The following is a 23,991-nucleotide window of genomic DNA, read 5'->3' on the forward strand; positions in this document are numbered from 1 at the left end:
CTTACTAGGTAAGGTACGTAGGTACCATCCATCCATCCATCCATCCATCTAGAACTAGAGATCCTAAAATAGCGCATAGATACCTAGTATCCGTAACCAACTAGCTAACCAACTACCTACCTACCCACCCACCTAGCCACCTAGCCACCTAGCCAGCCTCCATACATTTCAAATTCTTATCGTATGTGTGTATTTCTCATCTGGGGGGTTGTTGGAGAAATTGTAGAGATCTAGATACCTAGGTAGTGTTTTGAATGAATGAATTGAATGAATAAATTGATCGATCTGGGGGTATATACTATACAAATGCCAATTATGCTCCGTCCATCTGCTAGGTAGTCTCTAGATATAGGTAGATAGATAGATAGATAGATAGACAGGTAAATACCTAGATACCTACCTCCCTAGGTAAACATAAACCAAGCAACCAAGCAACCAATAACGTAAACGTCAATATCAACGTAAACGTAAACGTTAACTCACAACGTCATTTTAAATTAATAGAACAAGAAAAAATAAGAAAAAACAAATAAAATAAAATCAAGACCAAAACCCATTTCTCCCTTCCATTCTTTTTCCCAAAACTCCATTCACCCATGCAATGCACACATACAATGCAAATGAACTAACCCAATCGCTAGAAATTGTTCAAAAAAAAACTTTCTGTACTTCCTCAAAAGCTCCAATGAGTATGAGCCCATGTTCATATTTTATATTAACTGCGGTTGCATGTATTGCTGAAGAGACACATCACGCGGTAGCAAAACGACTATGCCCCCTGATGGTCTTCCCGTATTTAAAGAAGAGGTAGGGGAAAGGCGTCATGGCCAGCGTCAAAAACGCCAGGAGACTGGTTGCCCATTGATCGCCGAGCTTGTGATACATTTGGATCCCAAAGAGCGGAAAGATAGCTAGTGGAATTGGTTCAGCCTTTGTTTTTGTTTTTATTCTCCTCGCGTACATATAAGACATTTATGGGTATGTGGCCGATGTATCTCAAATCGATGGGGGAGAGGGGGAATAGGACTAACCTCCGAAACTACTTCTCATGAAACTATTCGCTGCTAGAGCGCTGGCTGCATACAAGGGATATGCATCGACCAGGAATGTAAAGATGCCAGTAAAGACAAGAATGGTTCTGCATGAATCCCAGCCGGTTAGCTACTTTTCCAAGTGTATCGTTTGGTACCACATCAAGTGCGTGTCATGTGAGACATCTCGAGTCTTCTTTCTCACCAGAGCATGAAATAGAGTGAAGATTCAGCATCACATTTCCCCAAATAGGAACAGATGTGCAAAACATGAAATGACAAGATCAACTTCATCTCCATGCAGGAACCAAGCATCCATGATGCAAGCGCCACTTCGGCGATGGAACATACATGGTTCGGGGACCTAACTGCAAAGCGAGAGACACACGAGAGGGCATCACGAATGGTGAAGAAATTTCACAAGAGGGGAAAAAAAACCAGACGTACCCCATTCCGAAAATACCAGATCCAATGATTGGGAAAACCCAATGAACAGATGAATATGTTGTCCACGCAAAGAGAAATAAGCCGATAGGAACGAGACAAGCTCCTAGAATAGCTGGAGGTAGGCGATATTCAGGTTCGGACCCACCAATTTCGCCCGTCATTTCTTCTCGCTGATTGATCAGTCTTACATAGTTCTTATGCCAGAAAGGGTCAGTAGCCGCTGCGATTAGCATCCCGATGAACAAGCCTAGGAAGGTCAATCCAACTTGATATTGTTGGAATCCGTGTTTACCCTCAAAGACGAGAGGAAAGGCGCCAAAGAATAAGTAGAGGATACCGAGCAAGATAGCCGAGAATATGCAAAGACTGAGGCACATGGGCTCAAAGATTAACAATTGACCGGGTCTGAGTAGGGAAATACCAATGGTCTTTGGAATAGACTTGTTGAGTCTCTCATTAGGTGCAAACCAACGATCATCGCCAGTCTCCTTTCGCATCTTACGAGCTTTGGCCTTCAAGACAACCGGATGGTAAGTTTCTGGGACGAGAGAAAAGATCAATGTCAAGTTGCACGCTGACCAGATGATCAGAACGTAGAATGTCCAACGCCATGACGAAAATTGGTTAATGAATCCAGAGATCAGTGGACCAAATGATGGACCGATGAACGGCGATGCTGTATAGAGTAGCATAGGACCTTGAAGTTGTTCTCGATTGAATAAGTCTCCCACTGTGCCTCCTGCGACAGACAGAAAAGCACTTCCGGAAAGACCAGCAAAGAATCTCGCTACGAGCATCGTCTGAATATTTTGCGCCACAGCCGAAGGAATAAGCCATATTAAGAAGAAAGAAAAGGAGCAAAGATATATCGGACGACGACCGTAGAATTCACTATTGATGTCAGTAAGTACCCTCGCACCTAAATTGAAGCAGAGATATCGAATAGAATGCTTACGAAAGAGGTCCGAGCAACATGGGTCCCAGACCAAGTCCAAGGATAAACATAGAAAGTCCAAGGGTAGCGACTTCTCGAGAGCAATTGAATTCCTCCTCTATCTGGGTGTATGTACTGGTATACATTGATGATGCACATGTACTAATATGCAAGTCAGATTAGTATGGGTAATATTCCACGTTTTTCGTTATTTAGCTGCACCATCCATAACGGGTCATCGTGCCGAAAAGGTAGGTGAAGTTTGATATCAACCAAGGTTCCCAGATGAACCCCATGTGAAAGTCCCAAGGTAGAGAGTACCAATTCAAGCGAGGAAAACATGATAACAGATGGGATGAACTTACACACAAAAAGAACTTGCGCTAACGATAATAACCACCAACCACTTTCTCCCATGAGCCATACTTCTCGGACACATGGGATCACTATCACCACCATCAAACTTCACCTCGAAAGGATCTCTCTCATCTCCTTCTCCTTCGAAATCCCCTGCAGGATTGTCCGGATCGTCGCAACCATATCCGTTGGAAGAACGCCTTCGTGCTAGTGAAATGGATCGACTTAGTTTCTTGTCCCATGTCGGAACGGGTGTATCTGGAGGTGAGATTACGATGGGTGCGAATTCCTTGTCAAATTCGGTTGGAGCATGTGAGAGTTCCGAAGGCGAGATGGGAAGTTTCTCGAAATCGAGTTCTTGGATGGAGGACATGATGAGATGAGTATGAAGTGTTGTCGTTGATTGGAGAGGAGAGGAGAGGAGTGAATCAATGAATTGTTTGTGAGAAATAGGAGGGGATGTGAAGTTGCGATTGTGGTATCAAGATCTTGAAAAGATGATAGCTATATCAATTCATTGTTCAGACGGATGAATTCATACAGGTCGGTAGGTTGGATGAGTATATTGTTGTACACACTCATTCCCTCTGGTTGAAAGATATACTCGGGGTGCAAGATGGCATCGGGTCTTGATATATAAATGTTCATGAGAAAGTAAAAAAAATATGGTTAGTGGATAATAAATAGCTATATAACCTTAATCCAAAGCTTTTACAGCTTCCCCTGTCGTTTTTAAGATGGTAGGTACCTAGTAAGTAGGTAGGGATTAATCAGCAAATCTCAACTTTGTCATTGTCATAAGATTGTCATGAGGAGATTGGATTCTCTTTGTTGATTGTTCCTTACCTACCTGGTATTAAAAGAAAATTCGCCGTCGAAATGGGGATTTTGCTCATAATGAGGAGAAAGTGGGGGGGTGGATGTTGCGGAGTTCGCGGGAGTAAACTCGGCACTTCAGAATGGAATGGCATAATGGCATAATGGCATTGTAACGGCATCCATTGTTATATCATTCTTCAATGATTTCAGATGCCTGCCAAGATTTGGACTTGTCATGTTCTTGCGGTGATTCTTGCGGTGAAGAAGATGATTGAAAGAATAGGATGAATACGAATCGAAGTTTCTTCATCTCTTCACCCCTTCACCCCTTCACCCCTTCATTTCAAACTTCACCGTTATTCGGCATCTGATATCAACCCACTCATCCTTTCACCGATTCCATGATATATCAGTTACATATCTGATCCAGACTGTATTCAAACTTCTCTCAATCCGCACATCTCCCGAGCTCCCGAATTTTCCCCAGACAGCCTCGAGGCAGGTTCAGAATGATCTATCTCAATACCAGACCGTTTTGCTGCCTTAATCTGTTGCATATGTTTTTACGCCATTTCATCATCTCTCCATCTAGCCCCTGCGTGCTTGTCGGCCCGGTTCATAAACGCCGACGATCCCCCATTATCGTTTGAATATTTATCCTCCTTGGCGTTAGTGTCAACACTGCACATTGCACAGTAAGCATTGTCATGAGGGGTTTCGTATCATCACAACTCAGTGTCGTTATACTTTAACGCCGGTAGCTAACAATCAACGCACTTAATGGCTGACCCTTCCCCGTTGAGTCGGGGAAATTAAGTGTCTCTGGAAAGCAGACGTCCTTGATCAATCAACATCCAGATAATGCGTTTGGCTTTGGAGTTATTGTGGAAAGTTCAATATCTTCATGCTATCTTACCCTTGCTGAATTCAATAGTATAATACTTCGTCAAATCATACATGAATTGGTTGTTGTGTGGTAGAAAAAAGCTTTTCTATGTTGATCTGTTGGGATGATACATTTCCTATCAAAAATACTAGCGGAGGCACTTATTTGCTTTCCGGGGAAACTTACTTTCCCCAACTTAAAAATAGGTAGTCGGCGTTCAAAAGGCCGACTATTAGTTGCTCATGGTTCTTGTTGCTTTTCTGGTGATTGATATTCCTCTTGAGCCTGTGCGCCATGGGAGAACGTCAATGTCTTAGATTCGGTAGTTAGTACTGGGTCTATGCGGAGTGCATATATGACATGCGGCGAGACATCACTCTGTATTCGGGAGTCCGTAAAATCAAACATTCATGCTTAATTTTTCAGAGCGAGCTTCACTTTGCTTATGCCATGAGATATCATTTGTTCACATCCAAGTGCTTTAGTAGATACAGAGAAAGTGATGAGGAAGAATCAGAATAAAGCAAATGTAGTTTCAATTGCAAAGAGGTGGTATCTATTACGAATATCTTGTTATTCTGAATCCATTCCCAAAATACGTAAAGAGCGTGTTCTCGTTCAGTCCTCTCAACTCATCCATCATTTTCCTTATCACAATTACTCAACCTCATCCTTGCCACTTGAATCTACTCTCCCTAAACATTCCCACCATCCCAGTCGGAAGTAATCCCTTCTCTACAACATTTATCCCCCCAAACCTCTCCTCCATATCTGCTCCATAAAGCTGCAAAATCCACTTCTGATAATTCGTCATCCCTCTCGTCTGCCATTTGCCCCCCTGCACCACTCTTCCCACCATGATATCAACCGCGCACTCCGTTGGTTCATCCATCAGCTGAACATACGCATAGTGCAGCGCGCTCGATGTGCGTTCTCGATACTGTGTATATTCTTCAAACGAGGGGAAGCCTTCAAGGTCGAGCTCCTTATCACGTCGGGGACGACTTGACCATACGTCGCCATCATCATATTGCTTTTTCGCGCGTTCGTAACTATGACGCTCTTTGATGAAGAAATCATCCATGATTTTATCTGGATTATTCTCAACTTGATCACGGACCAAATAGAGTGGTACAAAAGGAGATTTGAGGTCAAGACCACCCATGGACATGGGAAAATAGAGGTATCCTTCTGGAATGTTTTCCACACCAAAACGAGTATGAAGCATGGATTTAAGAGTTGAGGTAACGGAGCCACCGGTTTCGGAAAAGAGTTGGGTTTGAATACGGGAGAACGTCGTGAGCATATCTTCCACGTGGGCGAGTCCGAAACAATGGGCCGGTCGACCGAAGTTTGTGGTGAAGAAACGGGAGCCGTAGATATTCCAGGCTTGAATCCAATCGAATATAGACTTGCAGGCGTTTAGTTGAAGACTTAACTCTTTGATGTGGTTATCAACTAGCTTTTGGTCAATCAAGAATCGACCAGTGAGAGGATCCAGGTACAGGAAATTCCAACGGACTAGCTCTTTAGGGAGAGACGATGGAACCTTGGTGATAGTGGTAGGATGGCGAGTTACGGTGCAGGAACCTGTTTTATCAGTATTAAAGGCAAGTCCCATGAGGGCTGCAAACTCTTTCATGACGTTCCAACCAGATACGCAAACTGACTCGCTACTCCAGAACCATATATCATCGTGTAAGCGATATAGACGTGCACCATTGGTTCTATTATTCATGGCGAAATCAAGACAGAAGAGAACAGTTTCGCCGAGCATATCACTTAGTGGACCATTGATTGGTGTTCCACGTTTGCGGATACGAACAGGGGCGGATGATCCATCGGAAGGAAAGACCATGGGTGCTTCAAGAGCGCGGCGGAAGAAAGATATCCATCTGGAGGAAACACCAAAATGTGATAGAACTGAGAACATGCTTGTATGAGAGAGAGAAGGTCCAAACCAAGCGAAATCGGAACGAACGACCGTCACAGGGTTGCCAAGGCGAGTTTGCATTATTATTTCGGTTGCCAAAGTGTGAAGAACTGATTGTGTGATTTGCTGAGGGGATTTACGAGTGTCAGTTTCGCATTCAGAGCCATCGTCTGCGTATCCGCCTCGTTGTTCCTCGGGGGAATGTTGTAACTGTTCGAGGAAAATTTCAGAGTTGAAATGGCTCTCTCGGATAGCTTCAACATTGATTTGATTGCTACTAGTAGGTTGGTCAAAGAAGTATTCGCGTCTGTGTTTGGCTGCGTTTGAAACTTGTGTAGTGGAGCTGGCCCAGACATTGTGGGAATTTTTGAATTCGGTAAGCTTGCCTTTGAAGAATACAGACCATTTAACGCCGAGATAACGAAGAAGAATGGATTGCAGAAGATCTTCGTCATGATAAAATCGGTAGCGACCGTTGACTTGCCGGCGTTGTTCGACAGGCGTACCCTCGGAGCCCCATTTCCACTTGTCGAGTGAGGATATGCGCATATTTAGAACGTCGGCAACTTCAGCGAGGACAACCTTATTGCTTTGGAAGTCTTTAAGAATCGCGCGCTTTTCATCGGTAAGAAGATCACTGCGTAGGAGGCCGTTTATCACCCATTTCAAGGACTTTTCGTCAAAGTGCACTTGGTTTTCCATCTCCTTTTCAAAAGTAGCGGTCTGAAGTCGTAGTTTCTCCCAAGCATTCTTGATGTCCGACGTTGAGGTAAAAAGCTTGGTGAGATATGATTCGATAGCAGCAGAATCGGTTTCTAGAGGATTAAAAACATAGTCTTCCCATTTCTGTCGCTGCTCATGCATCTCCTTTCGACCAATGCTCTCAAATTCGTCATCAGACGCCGTCTTTTCTTCCGAGGCCGAGAGCCACTCATTGACAAGTCGACCATATAGAGAGGCATATTCATATTTCAAAGAGTGAACGTCGAGCTCTTTCTCAAGTTTTTCTTGCCAATCTTTGAGGAGGCCTTCTGAAACCGATGGGTCATGTTGAGCTTGTTGAAGGAAGAGTCTGATGTTGTATAACGAGATAGATTTGTTGTCCTTGAGCTTTCCCATAGAAGCAAGACTCTCAATACGATCTAGTAAGATGCGAAGTTTCTCACTTTGCTTGGGCTGATTCGAGACGGTTTTAAGAAGTTCTGACTTTCCTTGCTCGAATGCAGATCTCTGACTTGAAATCTCTTCGAGTTTGATGGAAGTGATGGAGGAGAGTGTATGGGAAAGAATATCGGTGGATGCCATGATTAAGCTTTTTTGTAATGTAAATTATGAACTTTGACAAATTTTGCTGGTAGAAGATGTGCTTCAACAGCGGGCGATTGTAGAAGGGAGAGAAATACTAGTGTAGGTGTGAATGATGAGTTTCCTTGGAGAGGATGGAGTGAGAAGGGAAGTGAGAAAGGAGGATCAGTGCCATATTTATAATTTGAGAATATGATGGAGCTTCAATGTAGATAAAGACAAAATTCCACACAATCATGATGATATCATCACCAAAGGGTACAATAGGTCATCCCAGGCACAAAAGAAAGCTTCCCTGGCTTATGAAATTGGCTTGGTATGATTGAGAAACTGGGGTATTCAACTTTGCTAATCCAGTTTCCTCTTAGTCGTTTTGACAAAACATAAAAATGTGTGTGTTGAGATGCACTGCTTGACCAATAAACTCATCAAAGAAAGAACTATGCACGTATCAACTGGGTCCAACCATCAAAGATCAACAACGGCACAGAATTGCTTTCTCCACTTGAATCATACATGAGTCAACGGCAAACAATTTTCGGAACTGTGAGTGAATAATGAAATCCCCGGGGGCCTCCAGGAAGGAGGCCTCCCGGCAAAATTTCCCGCCATCGATGAGAGAACAAAAAAGGTCTACAACTATGCCTTTGACATACGTACAGTAAATATCAGAAATTACCCTTGATCCAGGAGCTCTAGATTTGCAGATGACAGCATTGACGGTAAAGGAATAGGGACCAGGTGAGGTTGAATTTAGAGGAATATCAGAATCTATATCGGTTGTTCCTTAGAAGGGTTAGTGCGGCTTGTTCCTGTGGCTGTGCCACTTTTAAGGTTACATGAGCCACACCAATCTTCTGATTTGCTTCGGGGCCGTTTCTGCTATAACCTCAATCTTTACAACATTATGATTTAATTTTGTATAAAGATTGAGATGGCACCAAATTCTATATGTGCTGAAATCTTAGGTGATTTCACGGCCAATCACTCTATTTGAGTGTCGCTAAACCCGCCATCTTCCGCTGTCCATACCTTCTAACATACCTAGTACATGCCAAATGGCCAGTGCTATTTATAGACCATTGAATAGCACAAGTCAAGAGATTCGAGTAATCAAAATTCTCCCTGCGAAATCAGGACGGTTTGATGAGGCACTAGCTTGTATCTTTGAATATGTTTCTTTAGTGGATGACCTTGAAACCGGTTTTACTGCGCTTTCTTACACATGGGGCGATGTCGTTCCTGATGAGAATCATCCCAATGGCGAGCTAGTAGTTAGTGGGCTTAGTGACTCTTCGAGAGTATTGTCATCTGAGCCCAATACAGTTGATGGAGTACCTGTCAATATTGGTAAAAATCTCCTGGATGCTCTCAAGTACTTTCGATACGAAGCGGCAGTAAAGACGACTCAGCGGACAACGTCACAAAAGCCTCGATTTACACCAGAGACTTGTCTTTGGGCAGATGCCTTATGTATCAACCAAGAGGATATGACAGAAAGAAATCAACAGGTATCCATGATGCATCAGATCTATAAGCACGCTTCTCGCATATTAGTTTGGCCAAGCATTCCTCATTATGAGGGTCAAAAGGAACTCGCTGCGATTATCGACAGTTTTGGAAATGATCATTGGAACACTACGCAATCACTTCTAAGATCACATAATACCAAACTCATTACCATTCTTCAAAATACCCAACTCGATAAATGCTGGGAAGCACTCGTGGAGATCCACAAATCACCTTACTGGAACCGACTCTGGATTGTCCAAGAAGTCCTGAGTAATTCTGAAACCTGGGTATACGTTGGCGAAGAGCTCATTCCCCTCCTCCCTCTTCTCGCCCTAGGTCTAGCACTCCAATATCTAGACAATAGCGAAATTGAAACTCTTCCGCCATACACAACCTATGTTATCGAATCTGTTCGAATTCCTGCCAACCTACCGCTCCTAGATGGCAAACTACATTTCTCAGACCCAACAGCCAAGCCTATGGAACTTCTCGATATTCTCCAAACATTTCGCAAATTCGAATGCAGAGATCCACGAGATAAAGTTTATGGATTAGCCGGACTGTCCAATTCATCTCGCCAGAAACTGATGATTGATTACTCAAAGAGCGTTTCTGAAATATACAAAGATGTCGCTCGCCTAATTATTGAAACAACAGATCGACTGGAGATAATATGCGCAGATGAAAGAACAAAATGTCACTGTCCTTCGGGCTCACACCAAGATTTATCTTCAATACCAACATGGGTACCGAACTGGTCTTGTATTCGGGAGGGTACTGGTCTTCGTCCTGGACTCCTAAGAGGTCGAACTGCGGATCATTTGTTTCAGTGGAACGCCTCGGGGAACATGCTTATGGATGCACATATCTCTGAGGATGGTAATGTGTTAAACTGTGGAGGCATACATCTTGCTACTATTACTGATGTTGTGCATCCAGTGGATGATAATGGACCTCTGGATTTTCGCTATATACTTCAATCTTTCTATGCGGCATATGATATCAATAGCTCTAACCGAGTGGCGTTATTTACTGCGCTAAGGAAGACGCTCTTGAAGACGGGGTATATAGGCGAGCTTGTATCGCAACACCTACCAGTCCCGACATTTCTTAGGATATGTAATATATTTCTCGCCCAGACTTCACCACTGCAAGAAAATGATGCAGAGCTAGTGAGCAAATTGTTCTACTATCTCAAAATGGCATTGGAGGATCGATGTTTCTACACGGGTATGACCAGCGAGGGCTGGAGATGGAACAGCATAATGGGTGTTACGTTTCCGTTTTCGAGAGAGGGAGATGTGATTGCTGTGTTGTATGGATGTAGATGGCCTGTTTTGCTGAGGAGACGAGGATTGGAGGAACGGGATGGGTTTATGGTTCTTGGGGAAGTGTATGTAAATGGGTTTATGAACGGAGAAGGGTTAGATTTGGGGATTAGCGAGAAAGTGTTTGAGATATGTTGATGTGGGTGGTGTATCAGGATTGGTCATAGGCTTTCAACCGGAGGGGAAGGCGTTCGTTGATTAAGCGAAGGACCAGTCACCCAGGCAAACTTCAACATTATGAACGCAAATCGGCTTCTGAATACTTGAAATTTATTGACGCCAATGAATTTTTGAAGTCTCGCTAGTTTTTCATTCAGTAGAATGAACAATAGGCTATGTAAATTAATGCAGTTATTTTGATGGTCATGCTCGCCACCATGACATGATTTTCAATAGTCTTATATCCCAATCATAATCGACTTCTTGTACACCACATTACAGCTTCAAGCTTTCTCGTCGACATTTCCCTTTTCTTCCCCATCATTCAAAGGACTCAAAATCTCATCCAAAATTGCACCCGCATCACCCAAAAACAACCAATCATCCTTGCCCAACCCACCCGCACTACCCAATCCATCCGCATCCATATTGATCACTGCAACTCTTGCGCCCGCGTCCCTCGCAACATCTACATATCCTGCTGCCGGATATACTTTTGCCGTTGTTCCAACGACCAAGATAAGATCAACAGGTGCTTTGTCAATCCATCGATCTACTTCATCTAGAGTATCTTCTGGAAGAGCTTCTCCAAACCATACAATATCCGGACGCAAGAGAGCAGTGGTGCATTGGGGACAATGAGGAAGTTCCTCTTTCTTGATTGTGGTTGTTTGTTTGTTTGGGTCAAGGTAAGTGATCATTGCTTGCTAGATGTATATTAGCTATAGGTGATTTTGAGGAAGTTGCATCGTACTTGGACTTCCGGGCCAACTCGGGATAACATTGCAGGGCTGAGTGTTAGGGGCATGTAAGGTCTTACCGTTTCCGTAGCTGCGGGGAGAATTTTAATATCATCTTCGCTGGTGATTGCGATAGATGGATGAAAAGGGTCGTCGAAATTGTTGCGTTCACGGTAAGAACAAACTGGGTCGGCACATTTAATGTCACAAAGACAGCCGTGAAGAAGTTTGAGGGAGCCTTCTGGATGACCCGCACGTTGAGCCAGACCTGATTGGATTAGTAAAGACTTAGGTCCAATGCCCCCAACGGTAAAAGAGATAGCTCAGAACACCGAAACCGAATTAAGGATTTACTGTGGCTAAAATTGCCACTTAACAACTCTCAATCACCAGGACGAGTACTTTCGACCTAAAAGTATGATAACAAACAGACAACATAAGATGCATCTCTTCCAGACTCACCATCAACGTTTTGCGTCAAACACACAAATCCCTCTTCTCCATCCTTCTTCATTCTCTTCGCCAACTCTGCCAGCGCAAAATGTCCCTTATTCGGTTCCGCAGCAAAGGCCTTATGGCGTCTATACGAATAAAACAACCAAACCAAACCCGGATCTCTGGTGAAAGCATCCAGGGTAGCAAGATTTTGCGAGCGATAATTTCTCCACATGCCACCTGGACCTCTGAAAGTGTCAAGACCAGATGATGCGCCAAGACCCGCACCGCAAAGAGCGAGAACTCGAGCGGAGGAGGCAAGGACCTTTTTGAACGAGGCAACATCGTTACTAGGCCCATGATCGGGGTTGGAGCTAGGAGCGCGTTGCAAAGGCATTGGATTTGCGGATGCCATTTTGAAAGTACGATGGGGGTTGATGACTTTTTTGATTACAGAAAGTTGATATGATCTGGGAATAGTTGGCAGTATACTTTGGGGATGCAGATGCATTATATGTAGAGGTTTGTGTGCAAGGCTGAGTGGCGCAGTTTACCTAACCCCGCGCCATGGTTGCCTAGATACCAGTAGTCGTGTATTGGCAGATTCACTGGTAAAACTTCAATACAAGGCAGTGTAACATTGTGGATGAATCGTGAGATAATATTCATTGATTTTCGAGATTGTACATATGCAGGTGGCACGGAGGTTCTTATCGATGATCACGTGGCAACAGGATCTGACACAAACCTGACAATCAAATCAAAACCGATGTATAGAGCCTCGTTAGATCTACAAATACTATACACACACATACATTGGTTATCGATCCTGTGCTGCTCCGAGCATTGAACGCTACTCAAAAAAAAGGCACAACTCTATGCGTTGCGGGATACCCGGAGTGTATGGATAGATAAGTAATGTTAGACCGAGTCATTCCTCACCCACCTGCAACACGTCGGATTTTGCGATCAGCAGTCTAACTAAATCACAGCGAAGCATCAATAACGACAGGAGGCTACCAGGCCTTCATAGCCGTGAGTGAAGAAGCTAAGAGGGCACTGAAGTTGAGTGCTGGCTTTCATTTAGCCACATGACGAAGAACGAACCTCTGATTGCCCCTATTCCCAAACGAATGTCCATTGATATTGTCTCAAGAGTTTTGCGCCTAGACACGGAGTGAAGAAAAAGTTGAGGATGATGTTATGCTGTTTCATGAGACCTGGGAATACAGCTCATGAATTTTATGTCGGAGGTCGGAGACTTGAGATTGCTGAAGATACGGCCTCGTGCTTAGATTATGAAATTGACATACTATTGATCTGTAAAAATCGAATAGGCAGAACAAACGTCTTCTGGGGGGATAATATTTGGAGAGGATGACAATATGAAACGAATTGCATTCCCGAGGTCACTCTTGATGTCTTTCCTGTTCCAAAAACAGTTGTTTCTTCGCTAACCTTCGATGAGGGATTTGTAAAGATGAGGCTTTTGCACAACGAATCCGCCTCGCCTGATAAGCTTACTCACTGCCACCGATAAGACTTGGTAAAAAAACACATCGTCATTCAGATATGCAACAAAACTTTTGTCGAAACGGTAATTTCCGTCTTGGTCAATGTACGACAAGGCGGAAAGAACAAAGGGGTGATTGGGTGGGTCATAAGAAAAAGACTACATAACTCTCAGCATAACTCCCAGCATTTCCTTCTTCCCAATTCCGTTGCTGAGTCCGGTAACACAGTTATGTTTCCAAACTGTAGTAGCTATTGCATTTGGTAGAAAGAATGCCGATAACATTCAGATCTCAGTAACAAGAAAAGGCCTATCACTTGATGACTTTTGAGTTGTTCTGTTCTCAGTGAAGGACCGGCATTGGCTCGTGCGTCAAGCGGTTCCGCTCCGAAAGAATTGAGAAAAAGGCTGTGCTAAGGCATCTCGCAGGTCTAGACGAGACCAACTTACTGTTGATGTATAAGCTTCATGCAGGACTCCACCATATGCTGAGGACAAAACTGGCTAGGCGGACAGACAAATGTTTGGTAGCTTCATAAACAATGAGAACGTGGTGCCTGTTAAGCATTTCAAGCCTACTGGGAATATTCTCTTCATTCTCCGTACTTTCCATTGTCCATAGACATTGCATCGCAAAATAGCAAAAGGGTATCGAAAAAAATCCCGTGACCACAACGCCAGAACTCCACCTAGATGCCTTCTCTATATTAATCAATAATCGGAATCATAATCGACCAAACCAGGTACCTTTGGTATGGACGAAGCGTCTTCAATAGGGACGGATCTCTTCCTCTTAACACCAGCTAGCAAGGTTTTGGCTGTGCTCTTGGCGCCGTTTGATTGCTTGTTGACAAGGAACGGATCCATCGCAGCTCTTGTATTACCTCTGATCTCAGCCACGGCATCGTTACGTTGTTTTGCAGCCAATGCCTCAGCTTGCTTTCTTCGCGAGAGGTTTGAGACCTTCTTGTCTGCTGCAAAAGGTTGGCTGTCAATTTCAAAGAGGGGCTTCGAAATTGTCTTGTTGATATTGATTTGAGAATCTTTACCTCCAAATTCAATGAAACCCGCCCTCCTTACATCTTCCTCGTGCTCTGGCAACAAGTCAAGGCCCAAACTCATTTTATCCTGTAGTGCAGATTTTACGCCAGCTTCTTTTTCTCGCGCCTTTCTCCCCTCTCGAAAAGCTCTTCTTAATTTTCTATTCGCTTCATGTGGATCTTCCCATTGTTCAGAAAGATCTTGCAACTCTTCCAGTCGTTTCTTACTACCTACTAGCCTTTCTTTCTCCTCGACCTTTCCCTCTAAAGATGCGAATGCATTGTTCCTAAGTTTCTCCCTCTCCTCTTCGGACAAGATTTTGGTATCCCCGTCTAGGACTTTGTCTTCGCCTGTATCTCGTTTCCTCGCGCCTTCAGTGATCACATAGGCCGTATTCTTTGGATCCGTACGTATCTCGATCCAACCGCCGCAAGTAATATGTTTCATGCGAAAACTATAGATCGGCGTCGAGAGATAGTTGCCTACTTTCTTTTTCTCCGCATTGAATCGCACCCCTTGTCCTATTATGGTGGGCTTCGGGCAATGCGTGCACCAGATAGGATATGGCATCTCGAATCGTACCGTCAGAATACCCTGAGAAATCTTTTTCGCTCGAGATCCCAAAGCGTGCTTTCCATGTAACTGGTTTCCACTCATCAATCCCTCCTGGTCAGGAGGGACATAACGTCCCATATTGAAGCCTTGCATTTTTTGTTTGGTTGGAAGTGAATTCCGTGATGATTGAGTTTATGCGAGTAACGTAAAGACGGAATTGCCTCCTGGTTAGCATATGCTTTCGTTGATGCGAGAATAATTCCTGCTGGCCCTTTATTGAATTTTGGTGTTTAACGTACGGTGATTTTCTGTGACGTAGGTAGATAGGTAAATTGAGATGTGGTTGTGATAAGAACGAGACGAGAATTCCCAAGTTAGTAATAAGCATCGGCTCTTAGTAATACCGTATCACGTGCATGTATAAGAATAAGGTTATCGCCTCTCGAGATTTGAGCATCTTACTGTTTCCCGTCGCCAACACAAGTCCTTCTTGATATCATATTGCGACATCTTTGTTTAAGATTGATTTCAGAAAAGCAGCGCTTAATACCTCTACTGTATTGTTCACATATCAAAGGACTCATCAAACTTTTTATTTTATATACGCAAGTAAAGACTCAGAAATACCATGTCGGACGTCGCAGAATTGGAGAATGATATCAAGGAGTATAAGCTTCAGGTAGGTTCGCGAGTTACTTGTTCTATTATTATTGTATATTTGCAATGCTGACATTCTTATAGCTTGAGACTGTCCAGTTGGGGCTACAAGCAGATCCTGATAATGTAGAGCTTCAGACACTACAGGCTGAACTCGAAGAAGTCATTTCCCTCACCGAATCCACGATCGCAGAACTAAAGCCAGCTCCAGCACCTGTAGCCCAAGTAAAGAAACCCTCAGAGTCGCCAATAAAAGAGAAATGGTCACGAGAAAACCACCCTGCTTTCAAGAAAGCAGTGCCTCCTCCACCCGAAGAGCCCGAAGTTGTAACATCTTTTTCGGTCAACGATATGGTATTGGCGAAATGGCACTCAGGCGACAAAGGATTTTATCCAGCTCGAATCACATCTATAACCGGCTCTTCTACATCTCCTGTTTACATTGTCAAGTTCAAGAACTATGACACCACAGAGACTCTGCGAGCCAAGGATATTAAACCCATAGTCAACCCAAATAAGCGTAAAGCTGATGGTACACCAGTCGTAGCTTCGGTCCCTACCCCTCCATCGACATCGAATGTTATCTCGGCAGCTGCCGATATTGATCCAGAACTCGCGCAACAATCTAAGCGCGAACCAAGCAAAGTCAGTGATGGACCCACGAGACCGGCCAAAGTACCAAAGAAGATCAAGGCAAAGAAAGAATTAGATGACGGTAAGAAGAAATGGCAGGACTTCGCTGCGAAAGGAAAGTTTGGAAAGGCAGGAAAGAAGGACAGTATGTTCCGTACCCCTGACGGGGTAAATGGTAGAGGCAAGAGATATTCCTTGATTCCTTTTATTTTCTCAATATCTAATACTTTATGCAGTCGGATTTACCGGATCGGGACAAAGTATGCGAAAGGATCCGACGAGAAGTCGTCATATATACCAAACCAATGGTGACGAGGAGGGTTTCGCGTAAGAGGAAGTAGGGGTGAGGAGGGGAGGGGTGACTCTCTGCAAGTATAGGTGTTCAGGCTGGGATTTCCCTTTCTATTTTTCATTTCCCTTTTTTTCAGCATCATCATAGGCAATTTGATGTAGGCTGACGTAGGCTTTGCGCACGAGTACTAGAATTTTGGATGCTTGTTCTTCGAATGAACCTAATTTTCAACCAGTATTGTTACCGAATGACAATGAAACATGCTAAAGATCGCTTTTGAATAGGAAACCTGAGAATCACGAGCCTATTGGGGGCTTTCTGTTTTCACCTGACCTTGATTCAACAGTCCAGGTACGAAATTTTCTGCACCGCACTTGATACCACGATTTCTATGGCTCTCCTTCAATTTCGTTGCCCCTACAAGTTTCTTAGCTCTACAATGCCTATGTTGTTTGTTGCTCGCCCCTTGACTGTTGTTATTTTGGTCTTAATAAATACTATCAGAACAAGCCAATCTTCCTTCCTACAGTTTCCGTGATTGACATAAATGCTTTTGCTCTTTCGCTTTCGGGCTCCGCTACGACGGTTGGTTTTCCCCTATCCGCGTCGTCGCAAATACTCGCATGTAATGGTATATCTCCCAGAAAATCGATTCCGTACTTTTCACAAGCATTAGTAACCCCCGAATGCGACCCAAAAATATGTGTACTATTCTGACAATGTGGGCATGTGAATAACGACATATTCTGTACCATTCCCAGAATTGGAATATCGATCTTCTTGAACATGTTGATACCTTTCACTGCATCTTTAAGGGCTATGTCTTGAGGTGTCGACACAATTACCGCTCCTTAAAATGGTTAGAATCTTCAACCAACAACAAGAATGCCCATACCGTCAAGTACGATTTGCTGTGTTATAGTCAATTGAGTATCTCCGGTTCCTGGCGGCAAATCGAGAACCAAAACATCCAATCCACCCCAGTCTACCTCGTGTAGAAGTTGCTGTAGTGCTTTCATGACCATCAATCCACGCCACACAACTGGTGCAGCATCACCCACTAGGTAACCCATTGACATGGATTTGACGCCATAATTCGAGAGTGGTATAAGTTGATTGTCTGCCGCCCAAATATCAGACGTGTCCCAAATATCTCATTCAGACCAAAGACGCACTTGAGGATAATCTAGGCTCCCCCGATAGATTCAATAGTGTAGGTATTGAGGGACCAAAAATATCTGTATCTAGAATACCACTTCTTAGACCACGGCGAGCAAAGGCGAGCGCAAGATTGACTGTCTCTCAATCAGTAGTTGTTTCCATGGAGACATCACACTAAATTCGTACCAGAAAGCGTCGACTTTCCAACCCCTCCTTTCGCAGATGAAACTGCAATCACTTTCTTTACATCTTTTATCTTTCTTCGTTCGGGCAACCCACGCTGCATGCGCGGGATACTACCCGTTCGTGGTAATCCCTGGTATGCGTCAATGAACAGCCTCTCATTTTCTTTGAATAATATCCTTTTACATACCAATGGATTCTCATGCTGTAAGCTCCGTAGAGTAGAGAACAATCGTTGTTTCATTTTATTCAGATGTTTAATTGAAGCTTCAACGATGATGCGACGAGAGCTTGACTTTTGAGCGGATATGCACCCGCTAGCGCGCCAAGATTTCGTGGGGCGGAAGCTCCAAAATAATTTTTTGGATTGAAGTTCTGCGGAAAAACAAAACTTCTCAAAGTTTGAGGTAAAAACAAACAATATGGCGAAACCAAAGAATTTGGCAAAACAAATCAAGGAATTGGAGGATCCTATTCCTAAGGGTATGTTTGTATTCTTGAGCAATTACCACATAGAGAATTTTACTGACTTGGGCTTCTTTTCGCAGATTTCGATCCAGAAGATGATAAGCCGGCGCAAGAGAGCGATTCGGAAAGTGGTGATGAGAGCGATGACGGATTGGCGGGGACAGAACATTATGTTCAAGTTGGGTAAGGAGTCTCTGTTTTATCTTCTTACAATAAAGCTTTACTAATCAAAAATTACAGAAAGAGCAAGCTTCGAAAACCAGAAGAAGTCGCACTTGGCCCTCAGTATGCCGGATCTCGAGTCACTCGCGAACAATTGATGAACGGCGATAATGAAGATGAATCCAACTCTGTATATGAAAGCGCTGATGAAGAAGCAAAATTTGAGGGAATGGAATTCAACGGGGAATTTGACGATATGGAGGTCGATAGTGATGAGGCTTTGGGAGAGAGCGACGAGGAAAAGTTCAAGGATTTCGTCTTCCGAGGAAGTGGAAAGCCGAAGAAGCCTGTTGATGCAAAGAAACCATCGGATGTCAATGGCGTGAAGAAAAGACCTACTGCTGCCGATTTCATGTCGGACAGTGGTGAGGAGGAGGGCGTGGGATTATCCGAAGAGGATGATGATCTTGAGGATGAAGAGGAAAATGAGACTGATGAAGATATCTTGGATGTTGATGCTCAACATGACGAGGTCATGGAAGAGGATTCTGATGAAGAAGATGATGATTCGGAAACCCCTGACCAGAGTGGTGGAGAGGAAGCTGGTAGTGATGAAGAGAGTGAAGAAGAAGCATCCGGCGACGACGAAAACGATGAAGACGAGCAAGCAAGACGTGCTGAACTGCGAAAGATTATGGGAGAAGAACAGAAAACAGTAGTCGCAACGATCTCTCAAGCAGCAAAAGCAGATGCAGAGAAGGGTAACGCTGTCAAGCAACAACGCAAAGCATTCGATTCACTTCTCAATGTTCGCATTCGCCTTCAAAAGGCTTTAGTAGCTACCAACTCGCTAGCTGCAGCCGAAGATAAGGACCAGGAGGATAGCGATGAGAATCCTTTCCAAGCCGCAGAAGAAGCTGCTATTAAGTTATGGAACACAATCGATGGTCTTCGACACGATCTTTCAAAGGCAGCCAGTACGTCCAAAACGGGACAGAAACGGAAGCGCGGCATTGATTCCGCCACCTCCTCTTCTGCCATTTGGGATCGAATGCAAGCTTCCGAGATTGCAAATATCGACAATCGACAGACTGTCCTTGAAAAGTGGTCTAGCAAAGTCCGCGCTACAACGGCCCTCCCTATCTCCCGCAAACTCAACCCCAATGCGCCCCAACAATCCATCACTTCTCTTCTGCAAGATACACTCTCTAGTTCTGAACATCTTATTTCTCGCACCAAGGTCCCTCGCTCTTGCGCTCCTGTTCAAAAACAAATGAAGCTTACCACCGATCCAAACATTTACGACGATGCCGATTTCTACCAGCTGCTTCTCAAAGAATTACTTGATCAACGAATGGTTGACTCTTCTTCTGCAGCTACTGGTGAAGCTGGTAAACCTATGCAATGGACTGCAGTGAAAGAAGCAAAGACAAGAAAGAATGTTGATACCAAGGCTAGCAAGGGCAGAAAAATGAAATTTACAGTCCACGAGAAGTTGCAAAATTTCATGGCGCCAGAGGATAGAAATACGTGGGAGGAGAGTGCGAGGGATAGATTTTTCGCAACTTTGTTGGGTAGAAAATTAGATTTGGGTGAGGGTGATGATGAGGAGGACGTTAGCGATGATGAAGTGAACAATGAAGAGGCGGGCTTGATGTTGTTTAGATCTTGAGGTTGAGTTCGTTGGGCAAGAATGGTGTAAAACATACAGGTATAATAAAAGTTTGGAGATAGATGGATGTATGGACATATAGCATAGCATAGCATAGGAACTTGGAAATTATATAATACCGAAAAGAATGAGTATTTTGCATATATATTTTTCTACTTGTATAGGTTCACTTTCACATATGATGATGATGATGATGATGAGAAGTATCTATCTACTATTGAACTTCTCAACTCCAAGCTTCCTCTCAAACACCAAAGATCTAGTATCATCCCACCACGTCATCCTCCGTATGTTAAAAAATACTGAATGTACGACATGACTATGTATTCGTCTAAATCCACCCGATACCCCAGATCCTATTCCATGGAAGCCAAATCTCTCCCTACCCTCCGCGCAGGGAAATATTAAATCCATTCCCAGTGACCGACCATCAATATATCTGATAAAATTCTCCATTTCTTACTCCTCACCGGAAGACTGAAGCATAGAAATATTCATGAGGAGCCCCTCTCTATTTCTCTCTTAAGGGTATAGCATCTGGTGATATCAAGCACTGAATCTTCCTTCTCTTTCCCCTCTTTTTTTTTTCAACTCAACTCAACTCAACTCCTTCCGGTGAGCCCTTCCTCGCGTTTTTGATCATTTCATACCATATTCTCTACATACGACCACCCACTCAGTGAATATGACCTTCCCCTTTCTTTCAAATCAAAGAACCATTCTGTAGGTACCCACCTATTCAGTGACCTTTTCCTCTGCACATAGTAGCCCCCCGCCCCCACCTCAAAAGTCCTCATGAGTACTTAGTGTTCTCATTCTCATTCTCATTCTCATTCTCATTCTCATTCTCATTCTCATTCTCATTCTCATTCTCATTCACACATTACCAGCCTACAGATTTGAGATTCCACCACAACGTAGTCGATATTGACATTGACATTGATATTGATCTTGGAGCGTTAGGATTCCACTCTCACCATGATCATCTCTTCCCTACCCGCCTCTTTCTGAATCACCCATCCACCTACCTACCTGCCTATACGTAGGAGAAAAAAGAGGCCGGGTTTGATCACTTTTAACACTTTCAATAAACCAAATTCTTCTCCTTAAATCTAAAATAAAATACAAACTTTAACAAGAATCAGTATAAATAAAAGATGAAAAGTAACTTGATATTTTCAGATTTATTGTTTTATTTGTGGTTGATTTATAATTCAATTAATTTAGATATTTCATTAAAGATTTTACGTTGTCAAATCGGCCTCTTTTTTCTCCTACGTAGAGCCTGCCTAGGAACGAAGAATCATTATCTACCCCCAAACCACTCATCCAGATATCACACAGGGAACTTCGATATTTGTGTGTAATACATCCTCGCGAGTAAATCCATTATGTTAATCAAACACTCATTCTAAAAGTCCACCAGCCCACCAGCCCACCCATCAGCCAGGAAGCAATTTCAAGATATCAAGAACTATATTCGAGCGCGTTCCTCGCCTAACCCATGCACGCACGCCCTGTAAAGTTCAAAACTCCATTGCTTTATTTATATCAAGAACCTATTCCATCCTGCCCATTACTTGCCACCCCTAGTCCACAAATACAAAGCTCAGAAGCCGAATTAAGTTTCCAAAACTCCCGTGCTAATCCGCACTCCCACTCCCCTCAAAACTCTTCTCCCATAAGCTCCTCAAGAGCGCCGCAACATTTTCCTCATCCAATCCGCTACCACCATCCCGATCCGTATCGCTACCCCTCTCCTCTCCGTCATAACTCTGTCTTGCCCCCTTCCTCGCATTTCCATTCCTTTCCCTCAAACTACCCGCTCGGCTTACACTCGCACTCTTGCTATGCCCATGGCCATTTCCAGATCCTGGGATATTTTTACCCCCATGCCCAAGCTCTCCCATTTTCTCTAACCTCTTGATACCTCGTCCAACAGGATCTTGATGACGTCTTACAACCAAATATTCCAGACCCGTTCTCTCAAGCTGCACTTTAATCCTCGGATCCCCTTTTCCATCTCCGCCCATTAAGTATCCTCCATTACCCATTCCCATGCCCATACCTATACCCATTCCAGGTCCAAATCCCATACTGCTTGCGCCACCATGATTACCCATTCCCATACCGCCATTCAATAATGACAATGCACCCAGACCCTCTCTCTGGGGTTCAATATTCGACGATGCTCTTTGAAGCCAAAGTTTCTGTTGCGTGCGCGAATTATACGCATTAGGCGGCCCCGAAACACCACTTGTAGAACTCTTTCGGCTTCGAGGCAATAGAGCCGATTCCTCTTCCTCATCAACATTATGTTTTGTCAAATTTCCCATCGACTTCGCTCTTGCCATTTCCCCAATCCCGCCATGCGTCTTTTCCAATGCACTGCCATTGATAGCGCCCGTCCTAGATCCTCCCCGATGATCCGGCGGAGGAAACTTCGGACTGTTTTCCCCCGGTGTCCCAGCATCTCCCACGAATCTTGATATCAATTCCTGATTTCCGCTCGCGGTACTAGCACCCATACTCTTCACTATCCCCGTCGATCGATCCATGCTACCCGAATGTGCATGCGCCATTTTTGGCGTTGGTTTCGCAGTCGCCATGCTCATTTTTGTCTCCGAAGCCAAATGAGATGGTGTTCTCTGAAGTAATTTCTCTGTAATCAATTTTGCGTCTGCGGTTGAATAACTATTTCTATTCGCTTTCGTGTTTGTATCTGTCTTCACACTACCATTCCCATCAAAGTGATCGATTGGGCCCTTCGCAAAATCCCTCACAGAATCCGGACCGTTAGTCCTTTTGGCTTTCGGCGAAGAAAGAGGAGATTGATGTCGAGAATTAGCTGCAGAATTGGCGGCGGATGGTTTGGCAGATGTATTTGCACTGCGACTCAAAGCCGGACTTGCGGTCGAACTTGCTTCTTCCCAACCTTCTTCGTTGTCCTCTTCGACTTCCGTTTTTCCCGGCGTATCTATACCCAATTCAAAATGTACACTATTCGGTCTCTTTTTACCCTGCTGCTCATCCGAGTTCTTAGATTTTCTCGATTGCCCCGTGGTATTCTGTACATCTGCCGAGCTACGATTACGTTTCAGGGCCGTCTGCGAAATATTTTTCTGCCGATTGAGATTCGTGCTCGAATTGTGTGGTTTATCCCACGGCGCTTGAAATTCCTTCAAGTTATCGTTGCTCGTAGTATGGCTGTGATGATGATTGTAGTTACTCGTGCTCGATGTACGCGATAATTTATGCAGCGCCTTATTACTGCTCACACGTCCGTATTTGCCGTGACCAACTACGTGTTTGCGCTCGCCTTTGGCTTTGGGTTCTTTATGCTGTGTAGCAGTTGTACCTGAAGCTGGAGGTGTACCCGCCGGACTATCGCTTTGGTGGCTGGTGACCGAGGACGTGGATCGGTGATGGGCCGCCAGATTGGGCCGTAATTGCGATTGGGATTGCGATTGGGAGGCGTCTTCTGAAGGAGCATGAGGGGGCATTTTAATTGTCGTTTGCTTTAGTGTAGATGTAATGTATGTGATTGATGCAGGGCTGAAAATCGTGAGAGGTGATTGTGTACTTTTTTATGGATTGGGATGCAGGACGTCTGGAGGTTGATGTGTTGGTGCGAGCCGATTGCTAGACTGGTGGACTACTCCATAGAAAGCCAAACTTACGTAGTTCTAGATCATGTTCTGTGGGGTGCAGTTCTTTATTCACTTCTACTTGAGAATATATGTGTAGGTACATTTTTGTAATTGGGTG

At 44.0% G+C, this 23,991-nt stretch overlaps 9 protein-coding genes across 9 annotated transcripts; 3 read left to right on the forward strand and 6 right to left on the reverse strand.

Moving 5' to 3' along the window:
• Positions 1-1,026: 1,026 nt before the first annotated feature.
• Positions 1,027-3,587, reverse strand: EAF02_001194 (uncharacterized protein; the record flags this gene model as incomplete). The annotated part of the gene is made up of 4 exons (XM_038897242.1): positions 2,778-3,587; positions 2,434-2,574; positions 1,479-2,369; positions 1,027-1,138 (listed from the first exon to the last, which is right to left on the reverse strand). The coding sequence occupies exons 1-4, from the start codon at positions 3,140-3,142 to the stop codon at positions 1,027-1,029; spliced, it is 1,509 nt and encodes a 502-aa protein (XP_038764101.1). The 5' UTR covers positions 3,143-3,587.
• A 1,554-nt stretch (positions 3,588-5,141) lies between these two features.
• On the reverse strand, positions 5,142-7,712 carry EAF02_001195 (uncharacterized protein; the record flags this gene model as incomplete). The annotated part of the gene is made up of 1 exon (XM_038897243.1): positions 5,142-7,712. One exon carries the CDS (start codon positions 7,710-7,712, stop codon positions 5,142-5,144), a length of 2,571 nt encoding a protein of 856 aa, XP_038764102.1.
• A 1,058-nt stretch (positions 7,713-8,770) lies between these two features.
• On the forward strand, positions 8,771-10,690 carry EAF02_001196 (uncharacterized protein; the record flags this gene model as incomplete). The annotated part of the gene is made up of 1 exon (XM_038897244.1): positions 8,771-10,690. The coding sequence occupies one exon, from the start codon at positions 8,771-8,773 to the stop codon at positions 10,688-10,690; it is 1,920 nt and encodes a 639-aa protein (XP_038764103.1).
• Positions 10,691-10,995: 305 nt separating this feature from the next.
• EAF02_001197 (uncharacterized protein) lies at positions 10,996-12,301 on the reverse strand (the record flags this gene model as incomplete). The annotated part of the gene is made up of 3 exons (XM_038897245.1): positions 10,996-11,418; positions 11,466-11,719; positions 11,914-12,301. The coding sequence occupies 3 exons, from the start codon at positions 12,299-12,301 to the stop codon at positions 10,996-10,998; spliced, it is 1,065 nt and encodes a 354-aa protein (XP_038764104.1).
• Positions 12,302-14,110: 1,809 nt separating this feature from the next.
• Positions 14,111-15,148, reverse strand: EAF02_001198 (uncharacterized protein; the record flags this gene model as incomplete). The annotated part of the gene is made up of 1 exon (XM_038897246.1): positions 14,111-15,148. The coding sequence occupies one exon, from the start codon at positions 15,146-15,148 to the stop codon at positions 14,111-14,113; it is 1,038 nt and encodes a 345-aa protein (XP_038764105.1).
• Positions 15,149-15,623: 475 nt separating this feature from the next.
• Positions 15,624-16,616, forward strand: EAF02_001199 (uncharacterized protein; the record flags this gene model as incomplete). Its single annotated transcript, XM_038897247.1, has 3 exons — positions 15,624-15,674; positions 15,737-16,466; positions 16,522-16,616. The coding sequence occupies 3 exons, from the start codon at positions 15,624-15,626 to the stop codon at positions 16,614-16,616; spliced, it is 876 nt and encodes a 291-aa protein (XP_038764106.1).
• A 461-nt stretch (positions 16,617-17,077) lies between these two features.
• On the reverse strand, positions 17,078-18,165 carry EAF02_001200 (uncharacterized protein; the record flags this gene model as incomplete). Its single annotated transcript, XM_038897248.1, has 5 exons — positions 17,078-17,427; positions 17,473-17,697; positions 17,753-17,872; positions 17,925-18,054; positions 18,112-18,165. The coding sequence occupies 5 exons, from the start codon at positions 18,163-18,165 to the stop codon at positions 17,078-17,080; spliced, it is 879 nt and encodes a 292-aa protein (XP_038764107.1).
• Positions 18,166-18,343: 178 nt separating this feature from the next.
• EAF02_001201 (uncharacterized protein) lies at positions 18,344-20,223 on the forward strand (the record flags this gene model as incomplete). The annotated part of the gene is made up of 3 exons (XM_038897249.1): positions 18,344-18,404; positions 18,470-18,572; positions 18,630-20,223. 3 exons carry the CDS (start codon positions 18,344-18,346, stop codon positions 20,221-20,223), a joined length of 1,758 nt encoding a protein of 585 aa, XP_038764108.1.
• A 1,643-nt stretch (positions 20,224-21,866) lies between these two features.
• Positions 21,867-23,726, reverse strand: EAF02_001202 (uncharacterized protein; the record flags this gene model as incomplete). Its single annotated transcript, XM_038897250.1, has 1 exon — positions 21,867-23,726. The coding sequence occupies one exon, from the start codon at positions 23,724-23,726 to the stop codon at positions 21,867-21,869; it is 1,860 nt and encodes a 619-aa protein (XP_038764109.1).
• Positions 23,727-23,991: the final 265 nt, after the last annotated feature.

The sequence above is a fragment of the Botrytis sinoallii genome (assembly GCF_014898435.1).
Source record: "Botrytis sinoallii strain Bc 23 chromosome Unknown BSIN_001, whole genome shotgun sequence".
NCBI lineage: Eukaryota > Fungi > Ascomycota > Leotiomycetes > Helotiales > Sclerotiniaceae > Botrytis > Botrytis sinoallii.